Source organism: Sciurus carolinensis, chromosome 1 (assembly GCF_902686445.1).
Source record: "Sciurus carolinensis chromosome 1, mSciCar1.2, whole genome shotgun sequence".
NCBI classification, from domain to species: domain Eukaryota; kingdom Metazoa; phylum Chordata; class Mammalia; order Rodentia; family Sciuridae; genus Sciurus; species Sciurus carolinensis.
In genome coordinates, this window is record NC_062213.1 from 130,301,958 (window position 1) to 130,321,969 (window position 20,012).

A 20,012-nucleotide genomic window follows, 5' to 3' on the forward strand; every position below is an offset into this window, starting at 1 on the left:
GTTAAATTCTTAAAAAGAAAGAAAGAAGTGGGAGTGTAGGAGAGGAGAAACCCAGGACACGTGGTATATAACTCAAATATATCAATTATGACATTAAATGCAAATGACTAAGTGGCAAAGATTATTGGTCTGGACATAATCCTTGAAAACACTAACACAGGAAGGTTAACAAATCTAAGTGTACGGGCAAAAGAAGCAATAGAGAGAAAGGTTATTCCATAATGACAAGAGGTTCAACTAACCTCAAAGACACACAATCTTATGTTTACACCCAACAACAGTCTCAAAGTATTAAAGGCAGGGCTGGGGTTGTGGCTCAGCAGTAGTATCCACGCCTAGCATTAAGTGGGGCCCTGGGTTTGATCCTCAGCACCACATAAATTAAATAAAATAAAGGTATTGTGTCCACTACAACTAAAAATAAATATATACTTAAAAAAAGTATTAAAGGCAAAGTAGAATTAAAATAGAAATTAAAAGGAGAAATAATCCATAATTACAGCGAGATTTTAATTCGACTGTTACCAACTGAGAGAATGAACAGACTAAAACACAACAAAAAACAATAGTGCTTCTCAAATGTTAATACACATATATATCCTCTGTGAAGCTTGTTAAAAAGCAGATACTTATTTGGTAACAAGCTCCTAGGTGATGCTGATGGTACTATGGATCACGCTTTGTATAATACAACATTGTATTATTTGTGTTTCAGAAAATGTTCATAAAGTTTTTAAAAAACCATAAGAAAACAGTTAAATGTGTAATACTCTAAAGATTTAAGGAAATAACATCAATTTTACTCAAACTCTTTCAGAAAAGGAACATTTTCCAACTTTTTACTAAATGATTACAACCAAACCTTGACATTATAAAAAAGGAAAATTATAGGTTCTATCAGGTATCTTAATTCTGATTCATTTTCACCTTTTCTTTTTAACCCTTCCATTTCAGAAGGGTGAACTGTGGGCTGCCATTAATGGGTTTCCTGGTTCTCTGGCTTTTATTTGGGCTTTGCAAATGGAGAACAAGAAATTGAATGACAGAGGAGAATCACATGAGGGAAACGACCTGACTCCTCTTCCCTCTAGGTCCACTATATGTATAACTTCCTTGATCCAACACGTGGAGATCAAGTCTGGCTTTTTCCCTTCAGATTCAGGAAGGGTGAGGGTTGCCAAAGTAGACCACATTTTTTTTTTTAAACAGCCTCTATTAATCCTCAAATTACTTAATTTGACCCTCTGTTTTATGACACCATGACTGATTCACAGACCAATCTCTCAGTGTAAAGATATATGCAAAAATATGGAAGCCAATATTAGGAGACCAAATTCTATATTATATAAAAAAGGTTACCAGAGCTCAATCAAGTTGATTTTATTATAAGGATGTAAGGTGGATTTAATAGTAAAAATAAATGCAATTATGAGAAAAATCTCTCAAATGAACATCTTAAAAAGCACATGAAAAATACCTAGTAAGATTCGATATCCACTCATGATAATAATTATTAGTGAACTAGAAACAGAAGGAAATATCAATAAACAGTTGAAGGGGAATCCATAAGTAAGTTTAAACAAAAATACTTAGTGGTAAAATATTTAAAGCATTGCTCTGAGACAGAATGAGACAAGGAAACCCAATGTCCTGGATGTCTAAACCAGTGGAATAAGGCAAAAAAAAAAAAAAGAAACACTGGGAATAAGGATTGGTATGGAGGGGGAAAAATGCTGGTGATTGAACCCCCTCATGTATGGTATGCAAGCACTGTACTACTGAGTTACACCCCAGCCCTACAGAAAAATTATTAGTACTAATTATCATAAGTTATCATAATTCATAATTTAAATAGTCTAACAGGGTCAATACACAAAAATTGATTTTCTACATAAAAACTATTTGGGAAAAAAATTTTAATGATATCATTTACAGTATCATATAGGAACCAGATACTTAGGAATAAGTGAAACAAAACATGTTTAAGATCTCTATGTAAAAACTATGATTACTAAACAATGTTAAAGCAGATTTTAATAAAAGGAAAGTCATACTTGTTCACAAGTTGAAGACTATACTGTAAATATGTCAATTCTCGGTGATCCAAGATGGCGGCCAAGAGGGAGACTGCACCCCCAGTCGCTCCAGAACCCTGGAGTTAAGAAGGGGAGGCATTGAGAGACTCGGACTGAAATAGAGCCACAGGTGAGTCTGCCCACTGGGCAAAGCTCGGCCCGGGTGGCAGGCCCAGATAGAGGTGGCTTATCGGAGCCGGGCAGGGCAGCTAGAGTCATTCACAGGCAGCCCTGCGCACTCCTGCGGTGGGCGCCGCCCACACAGCCAGCTTCTCCAGGTTCTCGGAATGGAACTGGCCCGCTAGTGAGAGCCTTTCTGACCAGAACAAGCTCCGAGTCCCGGAGCCCCTGCAGCACAGCGTACTCCGGCAACGAACCAGCGGAGAGCCGCGATCCGCAAACAGCCTCTGGGATTAGGGCAGGGCAGCCAGAGACCTCTTCAGGCGGCTCTGCCCACTCCGGCTGCAGGCTCTCTTCACGGGGCGATCCAAGATGGCGGCCTAGAGGGAGACTGCACCCCCAGTCGCTCCAGAACCCAGGAGTTAAGAAGGGGAGGCATTGAGAGACTCGGACTGAAATAGAGCCACGGGTGAGTCTGCCCACTGGGTAAAGCTCGGCCCGGGTGGCAGGCCCAGATAGAGGTGGCTTATTGGAGCCGGGCAGGGCAGCTAGAGTCTTCCCAAGGTAGCCTTCCACACTCCGGCAGTGGGCTCCTCCCACACGGCCAGCTGCACGGCGCGGGCCCACAGTGAGAGCATTTCCGCACAGAGCCAGTTCCAAACCGTGGAACCAGTAGGGGGCTAGGGGCAGTTTTCTTCGGATGAGCTGCTTTATCAGATTCCTCCAAGACATCAGGCTACTGAAGGCTGGGAGGTGATACACTGGAAATCTACTGGAACACTATAAGCCAGTAGCGGAAAACTGCAATATCTCAGGGTCCCACTGACAACTGACCAATATGAGAAAACAAGGGAAGAAAATGTCCCAAACAAACCTAGATACTACATCAATAAAACCCAATGACAGCACAGCAGAAGAAATGTCAGAAAGGGAGTTCAGAATGTACGTAATTAAAACGATCAGGGAAGCTAATGAGGAGATGAAAGAGCAAATGCAGGCATTGAAGGAGGAGATGAAAGAGCAAATGCAGGCATTAAATGATCGCACCAATCAACAGTTAAAAGACCAAATACGGGAAGCAAGAGATCATTTCAATAAAGAGTTAGAGATACTGAAAAAAAAAACAAACTGAAATACTTGAAATGAAGGAAACAATAAACCAAGTTAAAAACTCCATAGAAAGCATAACTAATAGGATAGAACACCTGGAAGACAGAACCTCAGACACTGAAGACAAATTATTTAATCTTGAAAGCAAAGTTGGCCAAACAGAAAAGATGGTAAGAAATCATGAACAGAATCTACAAGAATTATGGGATATCATGAAAAGGCCAAATTTAAGAATTATTGGGATTGAGGAAGGCTTAGAGAAACAAACCAAAGGAATGAACAATCTATTCAATGAAATAATAACAAAAAATTTCCCAAATCTGAAGAATGAAATGGAAAACCAAGTACAAGAGGCTTATAGAACTCCAAACATACAAAATTACAACAGACCCACACCAAGGCACATTATTATGAAAATACCTAACATACAAAATAAAGACAGAATTTTAAAGGCCGCGAGAGAAAAGAATCAAATTACATTCAGAGGGAAGCCAATAAGAATATCAGCAGATTTTTCAATCCAGACCCTAAAAGCTAGAAGGGCCTGGAACAACATATACCAAGCCCTGAAAGAAAACGGATGCCAACCAAGAATCTTATACCCAGCAAAACTTACCTTCAAATTTGACGATGAAATAAGATCCTTCCATGATAAACAAAAGCTAAAGGAATTTACAAAAAGAAAGCCAGCATTACAGAACATTCTCAGCAAAATATTCCATGAGGAAGAGATGAAAAACAACGATGCAAATCAGCAACAGGAGGCGTTAGCCTAAAGGAATAGCCAAATAAAGGAGAAACCAAATCATGTCAAAAACAAATATCAGTCAATTGACTGGGAATACAAATCATATCACAATAATAACCCTGAATGTTAATGGCCTGAATTCATCAATCAAAAGACACAGACTGGCAGATTGGATTAAAAAGAAAAATCCAACAATATGCTGCCTGCAAGAGACTCATCTCATAGAAAGAGACACCCATAGACTAAAGGTGAAAGGATGGGGAAAAACATACCATGCACACGGACACAGCAAAAAAGCTGGAGTATCCATCCTCATCTCAGATAATGTGGACTTCAAACCAAAACTAATCAGAAGGGATAAAGAAGGACATTACATGCTGCTTAAGGGAAGCATAAATCAGCAAGACATAACAATCATAAATATCTATGCCCTGAACATTGGCTCATCCACGTACGTCAAACAAATCCTTCTCAATTCCAGAAATCAAATAGACCACAACACAATAATACTAGGCGATTTTAACACACCTCTCTCACCACTGGATAGATCGTCCAAACAAAAATTGAATAAAGAAACTATAGATCTCAACAACACAATCAGCAATTTAGACTTAACGGACATATATAGAATATACCATCCAACAAAGAACGAATACACTTTCTTCTCAGCAGCACATGGATCCTTCTCTAAAATAGACCATATTTTATGCCACAAAGCTATTGTTAGCAAATACAAGAAGATAGAGATACTACCTTGTACTCTATCAGATCATAATGGATTGAAATTAGAAATAAATGACAGAATAAAAAACAGAAACTTCTCCAATACCTGGAGACAAAATAATACACTATTCTATGATGAATGGATAACAGAAGACATCAGGAGGGAAATAAAAAAATTCTTAGAAGTAAACGAGAACAAAGACACATCATATCAAAATCTCTGGGACACTATGAAAGCAGTACTTAGAGGAAGATTTATTTCATGGGTGCATTCAAAAAAAGAAGTAGAAATCAACAAATAAACGACTTAACACTACAGCTCAAAGCACTAGAAAAAGAAGAGCAGATCAATACCAAAAGTAGTAGAAGACAGGAAATAGTTAAAATCAGAGCCGAAATCAACGAAATCGAAACAAAAGAAACAATTGGAAAAATTAACAAAATAAATAGTTGGTTCTTTGAAAAAATAAATAAAATTGATAAACCCCTAGCCACACTAACAAAGAGAAAGAGGGAGAAAACTCAAATTACTAAAATTCGGAATGAACAAGGAAATATCACAACAGACACGACTGAAATACAAAACATAATTAGAAGCTATTTCGAAAATCTATACTCCAACAAAACAGAAAACCTCGAAGACATCAACAAATTTCTAGAGACATATGAACTACCTAAACTGAACGAGGAGGACATACACAACTTAAATAAACCAATTTCAAGCAATGAAATAGAAGAGGTCATCAAAAGCCTACCAACAAAGAAAAGTCCAGGACCAGATGGGTTCTCAGCCGAGTTCTACAAAACCTTTAAAGAAGAGCTCATTCCAATACTCCTCAAACTATTCCATGAAATAGAAGAGGAGGGAACTCTCCCAAACTCATTCTATGAAGCCAATATCACCCTGATACCTAAACCAGACAGAGACACATCGAGGAAAGAAAATTTCAGACCAATATCCTTAATGAATATCGACGCAAAAATTCTCAACAAAATTTTAGCAAATCGCATACAAATATATATTAAAAAGATAGTGCACCACGATCAAGTGGGTTTTATCCCAGGGATGCAAGGTTGGTTCAACATTCGGAAATCAATAAATGTCATTCACCATATCAACAGACTTAAAGTTAAGAATCACATGATTATTTCAATAGATGCAGAAAAAGCATTTGATAAAATACAGCATCCCTTCATGCTCAAAACACTAGAAAAAATTGGGGTAGTGGGAACATTCCTAAACATTATAAAGGCAATCTACGCTAAGCCCATGGCTAATATCATTCTAAATGGTGAAAAACTGAAAGCGTTCCTCCTAAAAACTGGAACAAGGCAGGGATGCCCTCTTTCACCGCTTCTATTCAACATCGTCCTTGAGACTCTAGCCAGAGCAATCAGACAAACCAAAGAAATTAAAGAGATACGAATAGGAAAAGAAGAACTCAAACTATCCCTGTTCGCTGATGACATGATTATATATTTAGAGGAACCTGGAAATTCCACCAGAAAACTTTTAGAACTCATAAGTGAATTCAGTAAAGTAGCAGGTTACAAGATCAATGCTCAAAAATCCAATGCATTTTTATACAAAAGTGATGAATCTTCAGAAAGAGAAATTAGGAAAACTACCCCATTCACAATAGCATCGAAAAAAATAAAATACTTGGGAATCAATCTCACAAAAGAGGTGAAAGACCTCTACAATGAGAACTACAGAACACTAAAGAAAGAAATTAAAGAAAACCTTAGAAGATGGAAAGATCTCCCATGTTCCTGGATAGGCAGAATTAATATTGTCAAAATGGCAATACTACCTAAAGTGCTATACAGATTCAATGCAATTCCAATTAAAATCCCAATGATGTACCTTGCAGAAATAGAGCAAGCAATTATGAAATTCATCTGGAAGAATAAAAAACCTAGAATAGCTAAAGCAATCCTCAGTAGCAAGAGCGAAGCAGGGGGTATTGCAATACCAGATCTTCAACTCTACTACAAAGCAATAGTAACAAAAATGGCATGGTATTGGTACCAAAATAGACAGGTAGATCAATGGTACGGAATAGAGGACATGGACACAAACCCAAATAAATACAATTTTCTCATACTAGACAAAGGTTCCAACAATATGCAATGGAGAAAAGATAGCCTCTTCAACAAATGGTGCTGGGAAAACTGGAAAACCATATGCAATAGAATGAAATTAAACCCCTATCTCTCACCCTACACAAAACTCAACTCAAAATGGATCAAGGACCTCGGAATCAGACCAGAGACCCTGCATCTTATAGAAGAAAAAGTAGGTCCAAATCTTCAACTTGTTGGCTCAGGATCAGATTTCCTTAACAGGACTCCCATAGCACAAGAAATAAAAGCAAGAATCAACAACTGGGATAGATTCAAACTTAAAAGCTTTCTCTCAGCAAAGGAAACTATCAGAAATGTGAAGAGAGAGCCTACAGAGTGGGAGAATATCTTTGCCAACCATACCTCAGATAGAGCGCTCATTTCCAGAATCTATAAAGAACTCAAAAAACTCTACACGAAGAATACAAATAATCCAATCAACAAATGGTCTAAGGAAATGAACAGACACTTCACAGAAGAAGATGTACAAGTAATCAACAGATATATGAAAAAATGTTCAACATCCCTAGTAATAAGGGAAATGCAAATCAAAACTACCCTAAGATTTCATCTCACCCCAATTAGAATGGCGATTGTCAAGAATACAAGCAACAATAGGTGTTGGCGAGGATGTGGTGAAAAACGAACACTCATACATTGCTCGTGGGGTTGCAAATTAGTGCAGCCACTCTGGAAAGCAGTGTGGAGATTCCTCAGAAAGCTTGGAATGGAAACACCATTTGACCCAGCTATCCCACTCCTTGGCCTATACCCAAAGGACTTAAAATCATCATACTACAGAGATACAGCCACATCAATGTTCATTGCTGCTCAATTCACCATAGCCAGATTGTGGAACCAACCTAGATGCCCTTCAGTTGATGAATGGATAAAGAAACTGTGGCATATTTATACAATGGAATATTACTCCGCAATGAAGAATGATAAAATTATGGCATTTGTAGGCAAATGGTCGAAATTGGAGAATATCATGCTAAGTGAGATAAGCCAATCTCAAAAAACTAAAGGACGAATGATCTCGCTGATAAGCGGATGAGGACATATAATGGGGGGTGGGAGGGGCTAGCATTAGGTTTAGGGTTAGGTTTAGAGTTAGGCTAAGGAGAGCGGCAAGAATGAAGGAAAGAAGGACTGTGTAGAGGGAAAAGAGGGGTGGGAGGGGTGGGGGGAGGGGAAAAATAAAATAAACATCATTACCCTATGTAAATGTAAAAAAATAAAAAAATAAAAAAAAATTTAAAAAAAAAAGATGTCAATTCTCTCCAAACTGATTTACATACAAATTAGATGTGACCCCAATAAAAGTCCCAGCAGTTCCCTTCCCAATCTGTAATGTGATAAACTGATTTTAAAATTTATAAGGCAAAAAAAAAAGAGAACGGTCAGGGCAATCTTTGGATGGAGGGATCGATCATATATTAAAACTTACTATAATGCTACCATAATCAGCATAGTTTTAGCTCAGAGGTACAGAAATAGACCAATTAACCCACACATTTATAAACATTTTATTTTGACAAGGTTCACACCATAGCTGTAAAGCATTGGGGAAAAGGAGACTCATTTTAATACACACTATGGGTAAACTGGATATCCATATGGCAAAGGAATGACATCCAACCATACTTCTCAAAAAAACAAACTCACTTCCAGATGAAGGACAGTTCTACATATGAAAACAATAAAGCATCCAGAAGACAAAACAATGTGAACTAAGAAAAGATTTCATAAAAATGTTACTAAAGGGAATGATTACAACACTGGAGTCAAGAGATAGAAAGGGTAAGTCTCCGAGTGAAAGACAGCTGTAGTACATATAACTGAAAAAGAGCTTGAATCCTGGACATATAAAGAATTTCTACAAATCAGTTTTTAAAAATCCAGATATTTTAATAGGTAAATGGAACAAAGACTTCAACAGGTACTTCATAAGACTCTCCAAATGGTCAATAAGTAACTGTTTAAAGCAATGAACGTGGAAGTGCTCTACTCATTAATCAGACAAATGTACTATAACATCAAGCAATAGTACCAGAATGGCTAAAACTAACAATAGCAAATGCCAGGAAAGAAAAAAATAAAGGAACCCTCAGACACTGGTAATATAAACCTGTACAACCATTTTGAAAAACTGGCATTATTTAACATAATTGCATATATGCATATTCTGTGACTTAGCAATTCCAATACTAGACCCTTATCCTTCAGAACTGCATGCAAATTAGAAGTCAGACATATAAGAAAGTTCATTACAGCACATTTTATAATAGCCCTAAACTGGAAACAGTCTAAATGTCCATTGACATAAAAAAAAAATTGTGGTAGTTCCCCTTATCCAGGGTTTCACTTTCCATGATGCCCATTACCTGTGGTCAGTCATGGTCTAAAAATATTAAATAGGGGCCGGGGTTGTGGCTCAGTGGTAGAGCGCTTGCCTAGCATGTGTGAGACACTGGGTTTAAATGAATGAATGAATGAATGAATGAGTGAATAAACAAATAAATAAATATTGGAGCTACTTAAAAAATATTAAGTGGAAATTTTCAGAAATAAAGAAATGGTAAGTTTTAAACTGTGCACTGTTCTAAGTAGTATGATTTTGCTCTATCCAGCACAGGATGTGAATCATCCCTCTTTCTGGCATATCCAGATTACATATGCTACCCTAGCCTGTTTGTCACTTAGTAGTTGCTTGATTATGAGGTAGACTGTGGTGGTACTGCAGAGCTTGTAATCAAGTAACCCTTATTTTACTTAATAATGGTCCCAAAGTGCAAGAGTAGTAATGGAGCAAATCAATTTAAGACAAAGAGAAGCTGTAAAGTACTTAAGTGAAAAGGTGAAAGTTCTGAACTTAAGAAAAAAAAATTGTGTGCTAAAATTAAGATCTATAATAAGAACAAATTTTATTTGCAAAATTATGAAGAAAAATGAAATTCACACTACTTTTGCTGTCATACCACAAACTGCACAAGTTAAAGCCACAGTGCATGTAACTGCTTAGTTAAGATGGAAAAGGCTTGTGATTAGAACGAGAAACAGAACCAAGAAACAGACAATGTGTTCTGACTGAGAGCAACTTATTGTGCTATAAAACATGGAGCCTATACGAGTACTTTAGCAAGAATCTCCTAAAACGAGTGACACCAAGCCATTTACTGTAAATAAGGGATGGCAAGACAGATTCGGGGATAGGTTTGGAATGACGAATATAAAAGTTACTGGAGAAGGAGCATCTGCCAATGAAGAAACCTGCTGCCACATTTTCAGCAGAATTAAGAAGAAAGGATGTCATTAAAAGCAAGTTTTAAATTGTTACAAAACAGTACTTTTCTGAAAAAAGATGCCTACCTTCCTAAAAGTGCACAGGTGGCACCAGTGCATAAAACATTGAAGGACAGATTACTTTGGCACTATGTGGCAATGCTGTAGGGCATATAATAAAGCCAACTTTAATGTACAGAGCCAAGAACCCATCTGCTCTCAAAAAGAAAGCAAAAGTTATCTGCCCTTCTTCTCATAGCACAATCAGAAAGTGTGGGTGGTAGACATCTTGTTTGTGGGATGGTTTCACTGACACTACATCTAAGAAGTTTAAAAAAAAAAAAAAAAAAAAGGCTTAGAAGAGAACAGGTTGGAATTTAAAATCCTATAAGTAAAAGACAATGCACCTGCCCATTCTGAATTTGTTTGCCCTGAAAATGGAAATGTCACGGTTGTGGGGTTGTGTTTTTACCTGGAGATACCACCTCATGGTTTCAGGTCCTTCACTAGGGCATTATTTGGTTTCCTAAGGCCAGAAACACCCTGGCAGTTGACCTGGTATTTGATCATCAATTGATGCAGACCTTAATCTGGACATATTATAGTCCTGGAAATCATTTGCTATTGCTGACTTAATAACATTCATCAAAGTTATAATAAATGAGTAAAAGCCAGAAATTATAAATGCCTGCTGGAGGAAATGACAGAGTGAAGCTGTAAATGATTTTAAAGGCCCTTCAGGGATTGATGAAGTTAGGAATATCATTCATATGGTAAAGGCAAGTTGGTGGAGAAGGATTTTTCAACATGTTTAGTGAAAAAATGGAAACAATGAAAGCTACAAAAAAGTACTAACAAATGAGGAAGAACTTGTTGAATCATCTACAGAACAAGAGGAAGATGAGGAAATGGAAGTAGAATCAGCAATATGGTCATTACTAAAATTTGCTCAAGTGTTTCAAATTGCACAAACATTAAAGGACAAAATTAGGGATTATGATCCTTGGATGGAACACAGCATTAAAGTCACCCTTGTGATTGCTGAAGGACTGCAACCTCTGCAGCCACACTTTAATGAGTTGAAGAGACAACTTCTGATTTTAACGTTCTTCCAAAAGGTTTCAGCAAAAGATACTTTCAAGTATCAAAGATCCCTAACCACTGACATCACTATGACCTGATGATCCAGGATCACCCAAAACAGGTGATTCTCTTAACATATTGTCAGAAGGCCAAATGTAGTCTAGCACTAGTTCACTTCATCTCATCATATGGGCACTGTATCATTTCTCATCATCATAAGAAAGGTGAGTACAGTACAAGATATTTTGAGAGAGACTACATTCAAATAACTCTTATTATAACAATTTTTATAAGAACAAATAGTATTTATGGTTTGTAACTTTTAATAACTTTTATATTGTTATAATAATTATGTAATTATTATAAATGTTCTGTTTTACTGTCATTGTTGTCAATCTCTTCATGTACAATTAGACTTTTTGTTTGTTTTTGTGGTGCTGGGGATCGAACCCAAGGCCTCGTACATACTAGGCAAGCCCTCTACCACTGAGCCACATCCCCCAATCAGACTTTATCATAAGTATGTGTGTTTAGGAAAAAACATAATACAGAATATCATTTCTGGCATCCATTGGGGAATGGAGGGAAAACTGTATTTATATAAGAGAATACTACACAGCAATGAAAAGAATAAACTACAGCTACATGCAACAATACAAATGGATCACAATCATAATATTGCATAAAATAAGTGGGATACCCAAGAATATACTGTTCAAAAACTGGTAAAACAAATCTGTGCTATAATAGCAGCCAGTAATTTTATAAAGAGGTAAGATTTGGAGCAGGCATAAATGGAGTAAATAGTTTACTTACAATGAATTTGGTCTGAGTAGTGATTGTGTGGGTGTGTTCACATGTGATTAAATATTCAATAAGTTATACCATTTACTGTTTGCATTATAAGTCAATGAAAGTTTTAAAATGTTATGCAACAGAGGAAAACTTGTATATTTCGGGGTATCAGGTTTTTTTTTTTAAGGCTTACTAGCACAAAAATGATAAAACATGATACACAATGTAAGAGAGACCAATGTTTCTCTCAGTTTAATAAGTTTTCAATGCTATCCAATAATATAGTTGATGTGATTTTAAGTATGGTGCTAGACTAGGAGAAACACACAGAAAGAAATTTTTAAATTTTTGCTATATTCTCACTTCTACCCCCTTTCCAAATATCCAAAGTATTTTTTAAACTTAGAGTTATATTTGCTGAGAAATCTTTAGTAACGAAGTTTTGTGGTAAAAACATTACCCATTCTTCTTCATGACAAATGACTTCATTTCTCAAACAAGACCTATCAACCAAAAATGGGTAACAGAAATACTAAAAGGTCCTTCCTAAACCTTGGCAGATATATTCAGTCTCTACATATATCTATCTACCATGTACCAACCACATGTCACACACTGTGATAAATGCTTTACATACGTTACTTTTAAAACAACTGAGTAAGGGAAGCAATTAATAGTCCTATTTACAGATGAGCAAACAGACTCAAGAAACTAACTTTTCCTAAAGCTAGTAAATGACACAGCAGATATTCAAATCTAGGTCTGTCTGAAGGAACTCCTCCCATTTTCCATATCCATTTTTTCCCAAAAAGTCTCTTTATTATATTATTTTCATTAATAATATTTTAAATGGCATGCTGGCCAAATATTGTCCAAATACTTTATTATTCAACAAGTAAGTTTATGCTACTGCATATAATCCCAATGTAAATAAAACAAAAACATCACATGGAGAAATCTCCAACAATACATACCAACAAAGAAAAAAGCTTCTTCAGAGAGTTTACTTATCAAATGAAGAACTGGGCTTTTGTTGTTTCTGTGGTGCTAGGAGGTGAACTCACAGCCTCATGCACGCTAGGCATGCTCTACCAGTTTGAAGAAATCTGGTTTAATGTTTCACCTTTCTAGGCTAATTTTACATTAGAGAGAAATACTACACAATTTATGAAAATTTACTAAGAGAAAACTTCAACTCATTTGTAAAATTGTAATGCCAATAGTGGAGACGGCATTTTAAACCAAAAGACAGAATCTCAAAGAAACTTTTAGTGGGCTGGGGATGTAATTCGGTAGTAAAACCCTTGTCTGACACATGTAAGGCCCTAGGTTTAATTCCTAGTACCGCCAAAAAAACCCCATAATCAATACTTTTTGAAAATTTAACAAGAACTCTTTAATATTCTTCTTCCTGCTCCAAGATTTGTTATGATGACTTTTCCAAATGTTAGCAGCCTGGAAAAACTCATCATTATGAGACTCATCATTATGATACTCATCATTGAGACATACCTCTTCCAAGTCTTGTGATTTGGTGGTTTCTTCATTCAAAACATATCGTCCTCTATAAAACTCCCTGATCCTTAGATTTAATGTTTCAGTTTCTTTTTTCAAGTTCTCATAACTTGGCAGTGGTTTAATGGCTGCATCTGAGCCTCTGAAAGGTAAAGATTCATCCAGGCTATTCTGAGATTCCACCAAGACAGGGGAATGACTATCTGGGGGAGAGTTTATGTCATCTTCATCAAGTTCTTCATTAACCAGAGAGGCTGGACAGGATTTCAGACACACAGAAGCATAGTTCTGGCCATATAAAAACTTCAAAGTTTCTTCTGTCTTCCATTCAATCAAAGTCTCTCTTAGAATTTTAAGTAAGTTCATCTTTGCAACTTCAGGACACAACTGCATGGAATTACAGGCTGGCTTAGAAATTTGGTTTGATTTGGCAAATTTGGTCTTGAAATGATCAGCACTTTTTTTACTTATGCCGACAAAAGTTATTTCTGACATGTATTTATTCTCAAAATTTCCTGAAGTTTTTAATCTTTCATGCAAAGGACTATATGAAGAAATCTGAGTATTTACTTTCTGTAAAGGAAGTTCACAAGCAACAGCTTTCTCCTGACAATCTAATCTACAATTGCCTAACTGCTCAGTGACATCTACTACTGTCTGTTCTTTGTCTCTGTGTTTGGAGTTAGCTTTTTGACCAACTTTCTTTTTCATTATGCTTTTTTGGTTCAACTGTGGCCTTGTACCCATTGCATTTGGTTTGTTTCCTGGTAGAATGGAGGAAATAAAGTCTTGCTCATTATCACTGGTACAATCACTACAAGTGCTAGAAGAACTACATTCATATTGCTCTTCAAAATGACCAGGATTATCAATATCTGATGTTTTAATGGCTTTACTGCATAACTGTACTTCCTCTCCTGAATGGCCACTGTAAAAGGAAAGATAAAATAATTATAATGGGAAAGTTCCATGATACTTTTACTTTGTAACTTTCAAGGTACCAATTCTTATTTCTTAGGCATAACCTTGTTTATAACTCCAATATATACATTTTAGAAGAAAGCTACATTTATTTATATCTAATATGTATTTGATATAGCTCTCCTTCCACCTTTCTTCCTTTTGCCTGTTCCTCTAATTTTTGAGTTGTCAAAGAAGTCCAGGAAAATGAAAAAAAATTTTTAAAAAGTCTATTCTACTGAATTATTTTGATTTTTATTTGCTGTTTTTGTGACTATTTCAGTAGCTTTAAAAAAATAGGTTTTTCTCTTGAAAATTTCATTACTAGGCACTCAAAAAATATAATTACAGGAACTTTGTGAACTCTGATAAAAAGAGATGAGTAAATGCTTTCTAATTCTGGTTCATCATCATGTACAACAGAACATTCCACAGAATAAAAAAATAAATAAAATCATAGCAGACTATAAACTTGAAAAAAAATCATCATTTTTCAATAGAAGATAAAATTTGGAAAGATAAAATTTGAAAATCCAGAGTTACAATGGAATGCTAACAATAAGAATTGTTTTCCCTGTTGCTAAGATTTCCAATTTTCAGATTAGATTTGAATAAGATAAAGAAATATGGAAGAGTAAAGGCAAAGAGTAGCTTTGCTAATTCAGCTTGAGACAAACAAGGATAGATAAACAGTTGTTCTCAAGCAAACACACATTAGAACTTTTATTAAAACATTCAGATGAGAAAGTTTCTGGATTAAGAAACACACCTGGGGGCTCGAATTGTAGCTCAGTGGCAGAGTGCTTGCTTTGCATGTGTGGGCACTGTGTTCAATTCTCAGCACCACATATAAATAAATAAAATAAAGGTCCATCGACAACTATAAAAATATTGAAAAAAAAAAAAGAAACCTTGGGGAAATGTAAAAGAAAAAAGTTGAAAGCAAGATTATGGATGGGAAAAAAATGGCAATTTTTCCCACATTAGATGTAATTTTTTGTTAAAATTTAATCTATATAACAAGGAAATTATCTCTTGGATAAGAAAAAAGTATAATTTAAAAAAAAAACGGGCTGGGGCTGTAGTTGAGTGGTAGAGTACTTGCCTCTCATGTGCAAGGTACTGTGTTCTATCCTAGGCATCACATAAAAATAAAGAAATAAAGATAAAAAAAAAACAGTTCAACTTTCATATTATTTCATACTTTCTCATGGAATTTTAAGGCAATTAAATTTTTTCTAGACTAGTTTGAAGCTATAAAGATACATACCAATAAATATCTTACTTGTGCTCAATACTATGTGACTAAGGTTGTGACTAAAACCAGGAACCTTTATTCTGAGAGTTATAGAATATGTTTTGAGAGATGTTCATGGTTGGACAAGCAATACTATGGAGGGCTTAAGGGGGAAAAAAAAAATCACAGCCCGGAAGTTATACTAATGCTTTCAAATAATTAAAAACTGATACATAGATGCCTTGATCCTATAAATCATAAAATTCTTTCAATGAATCTAATTAGTACAATCTAGCTGACAAACTCAGTATCTGAGATACAGGCTGTGTTTGTCTCATATTTCAACAGGTTCAATTAGACCTCCTCAGCTGTACAATAAATCAGAGATCAAACACATCATCTTACCATCACTAAATAAAAAAGCTGAACATGTCAAATATTTTTTTGTGTGAGCTAGAATAGGATACTTAAAATGTATCAGCACAGGAAGTCCAAGAGCTCATATCACCTGGTTCACTCCTAACGTTTCTATTAACATGATCACTATAGAGAATGTAAGTGATACTGATTTAACCATACCTTTGTCCTTCCTTCAGCAGCTGAAAAACAGGATGCCTGACAAAAACATAAAAATAAAAAATTGAAGGCAACTGACAAGTCAAACACTTTCAAGAGTTTATTTTAAGCACATTAGGTAAAAAATACAATTAGAAGAGTTCGTTTATTTAAGAAAAAAGAACAAAGTACTATGAAACTCTTCAACAAGAAATCTGAGTTAGGCTGGGGATATAGCTCAGTTGTTCAAGTGCTTATCTCACATGCACAAGGCCCTGAGTTCAATCCCCAGTACCTCAAAAAACAAAAACAAATAAACAAATAAACAAAAAAAAAAAAAAAAGAAAGAAAGAAAGAAAGAAATCTGAGTTAGTCTTTTATCCAACATTTTTTTTTCAGTACTAAGTTCAAATTTCCTTTACTAACCTGGACAAAAGCAAATCTCTCTATTCTGTAAATTACAGAGTTGTCACTGTCTGTACAATTAACATATCATATACTTCTTTATGGCCTACTACCAGAACTATTATCTATGTTTTACTTTTCATATGCTTAATTCTGATTTAACTAGGCTACCAGCTCCTTGAGGGCAGAGGACTATGTTCATAATTCTGTATATCCCTTCTATAGTCATTAAGACATTGCTTTAATTTCCAAGATGCAGTTACACTGTATGAACTACATAGATCAAGTAATTTAATTTAACTTTCAGGAAAAAAAATGGCTGTGCAACACCAGAAATCATATTTGGCCATTATAGGTATTAAAAAGGGAGAAAAAAAGCTCTTTATAAGGCTAACGAGGAGCAAACACAGCAAATAAATTCATTAGAAAAGGAAATATCTATAAAATACTTCTGAAGAGACTCAGAAAAACAGCCTTCTTTTTTTTCTAGTTGTACATAATGGTGGGATTTGTTGTTACATACTCGTACATGCACACGATACAATTTGGCTAATATCATTCCCCCAAATTTTCCCTTTCTTTTCCCTCCTTACTCCTCTGGTCTCTTTCCTTTATTCTATTGATCTCCTTTTGATTTTCAGGAGGCCCAACCTTGCACCTTTTCCTTTTTCTTCTTTAGTTTTCACATATGAGAGAAAACATACAACCCTTGATCTTTTGAATTTGGCTTATTTTGCTTAATGGTCTTGAGTTCCAGCCATTTCCTGCAAATGACAATTTTATTTTTCTTTATGGCTGAATAAAATTCCATTGTGTACATATGCCATATTTTCTTTATTCATTCTTTGATGGACAGGTTGGCTATTGTGAACTGTTCTGCTATAAACATGGGTATGCATGTAACACTATAGTATGCTGGCTTTAATTCTTTAGGATAAATACCAAGAAGTGGTATAGCTGGGTCATATGGTGTTCCATTACTAGTCTTCTGAGAAGCCTCCATACTGATTTCCACAGTGGCTGTACTAATTTACAATACCAATAGCATTAAAGTGTTCCTTTTTCTTCACATTCTCTCCAGCATTTATTCTTTTTTTAAAAAAAATTTTTTAAATACCTTTTTTAAAAAAAATTACTTTACTTTTATGTGGTACTGAGGGTGAACCCAATGCCTTACACAAGGTAGGCAAGCACTCTACCGCTGAGTTACAATTGCAGCCCCCTTTGTATTTTTTAATTTTTAAATTTTAAAAAATTTGTTCTAATTAGTTATACATGACAGTAGAATGCCATTTCAACTCATTACACAGAAATGGAGCACAATTTCTTATTTCTCTGGCTGTACATATTGCAGTCACACTGTTTGTGCAATCATACATGTACCTAATGTAATAATGTCTGTCTCATTCCTCCATCCTTCCCACCCCACTCCTAACCCCTCCCCTCCCTCCCTTCTGCCCAAATCAAAGTTCCTCCATTCTTCCCTAGCTACCCCCCCAAAGGACTTAAAATCAGCATACTACAGTGATACAGCCACATCAATGTTTATAGCAGCTCAATTCACAATAGGTAAACTATGAAACCAACCTAGATGCCCTTCAACACATGAATGGATCAAGAAAATATGGTATATATACACAATGGAATATTACTCAGTCTTAAAGAAGAATGAAATTATGGCATTTGCAGGTAAATGGATGGAGTTGGAGAATATCATGCTAAGCGAAATAAGCCAATTACAAAAAACCAAAGGCCAAATGTTTTCTCATTTGTGTTCTTGATGGCTGCCATTCTGACGTGAAATCTCAATGTAGTTTTGATTCACCTTTCCCTAACTCCTAATGATGCTGAACATTTTTTCATATATTTCCTGGCCATTTGCATTTCTTCTGAAAAGTGTTTGTTTAGTTCATTTGTCCATTTATTAACTGGGTTGTTTGTGGTTTTGGTGTTAAGTTTTTTGAGTTCTTTATATATTCTAGATGTTAATCCTCTGATAGAAGAGTAGCTAGCAAAGATTTTCTCCCACTCTGTTTTCTCTTCACATTCTTGTTTCCTTTGCTGTGCAGAAGCTTTTTAATTTGATGCAGTTCCATTTAATAATTCTTGGCATTATTTCCTGAGCATTAGGGGTCCTACTAAGAAAGTCATTGCTATGCCTATATGTTGGAGTGTTGATCCTATGCTTTCTTCTAGGAGTTAAAGTCAGGGCCTTATGCATGGTAGGCAAGTTTTCTACCACCGAGCTACATCTCCATCACCCCAAAGTATCTTCTAAAGACTGCACAACAAATTAAAAAAAAAAAAAAAAGAAAGAAAGAAAGAAACGGGGGGGGATAACAATGAATCAAAGCACCACTACCCTATGTAAATGTATATTTACACAAATGGTATACCTCTACTTCATGTACAGAGAAACAAACTATAACCCATTTGTTTACAATAAAAATAAAATAAAGAAAGAAACATAAGGGCTTAGATGCACACTGCAGAGAAGCTAATATTCTGAACACAAAACGGATTGAAAGACTCAAAATAGAGGTTCATTAAAGGTGGTGATATAACAAAACTTTCAATTAGAAAGTCAAGTTAAACAAATAGATGGGATCAGAACTCTTGAATTATGACATTTCAAGGCTGACAGTCAAAAATATCAGAGTTGAGGGCTGGGGATATAGCTCAGTTGGTAGAGTGCTTGCCTTGTAAGTATAAGGCCCTGGGTTCAATCCCCAGCACCGCAAAAAAAAAAAAAAAAAAAAAATCAGAGTTGAAAGTATTTTTCTACACAGTATCAACAATATCACATAGATAATACATTCATCTTTTGTTCAGTCCCCAAACTGGGTACTGCAGAATGGGATCTCTTGTCAATCTCATCAGTTGTGAAAAGCACTGCTGACTAAGGGATCCTTCCCACCACATATATCAGGAGGCATACAGGATGAAGCCATATCCGCTCTGGAGTTTTTTGTTTTGTTTTGTTTTTTTAATTTTGTTTTGCAGTTCAGGAATCCCTAAGACTGAAATTAAAAAATTAAAACCAATGGGCACTGAGATGCCTGAAAGTGATTTTTCTTCTTCCTTTGCCCCTTAGCCAATATTGGTAGATCTTTCCCTAAGTATTCCAATTACCCTGTTTACTGCTTTCTACTCATTAAAACTCTAATCTCTGAAGTACCTTAGACTTTGAGGACACTAAAAAAAAAAAAAAATTACATTGCTTGGACAGTGACTAGCCTTGACTACTTCAGGGATATTTATAACTTCTACTAAG

The 20,012-nt window shown here is 35.7% G+C and overlaps 1 protein-coding gene across 6 annotated transcripts in view; it reads right to left on the minus strand.

Annotated features, from left to right (window-relative positions):
* Window positions 1–20,012, minus strand: part of Rpap2 (RNA polymerase II associated protein 2) — a 119,350-nt gene that overhangs the window by 82,172 nt on the left and 17,166 nt on the right. For all 6 annotated transcript variants that reach the window (XR_007104013.1, XM_047518474.1, XM_047518461.1 and 3 more), the window contains 2 exons: window positions 16,358–16,393; window positions 13,579–14,509 (listed from right to left, as the gene is read on the minus strand). Coding sequence is in view for 5 of the 6 variants with exons in the window: in XM_047518474.1 (XP_047374430.1) it covers window positions 13,579–14,509; window positions 16,358–16,393 (967 nt within the window). In the remaining variant the exon portion in view is untranslated. The remainder of the gene's footprint in view (window positions 1–13,578; window positions 14,510–16,357; window positions 16,394–20,012) is intronic.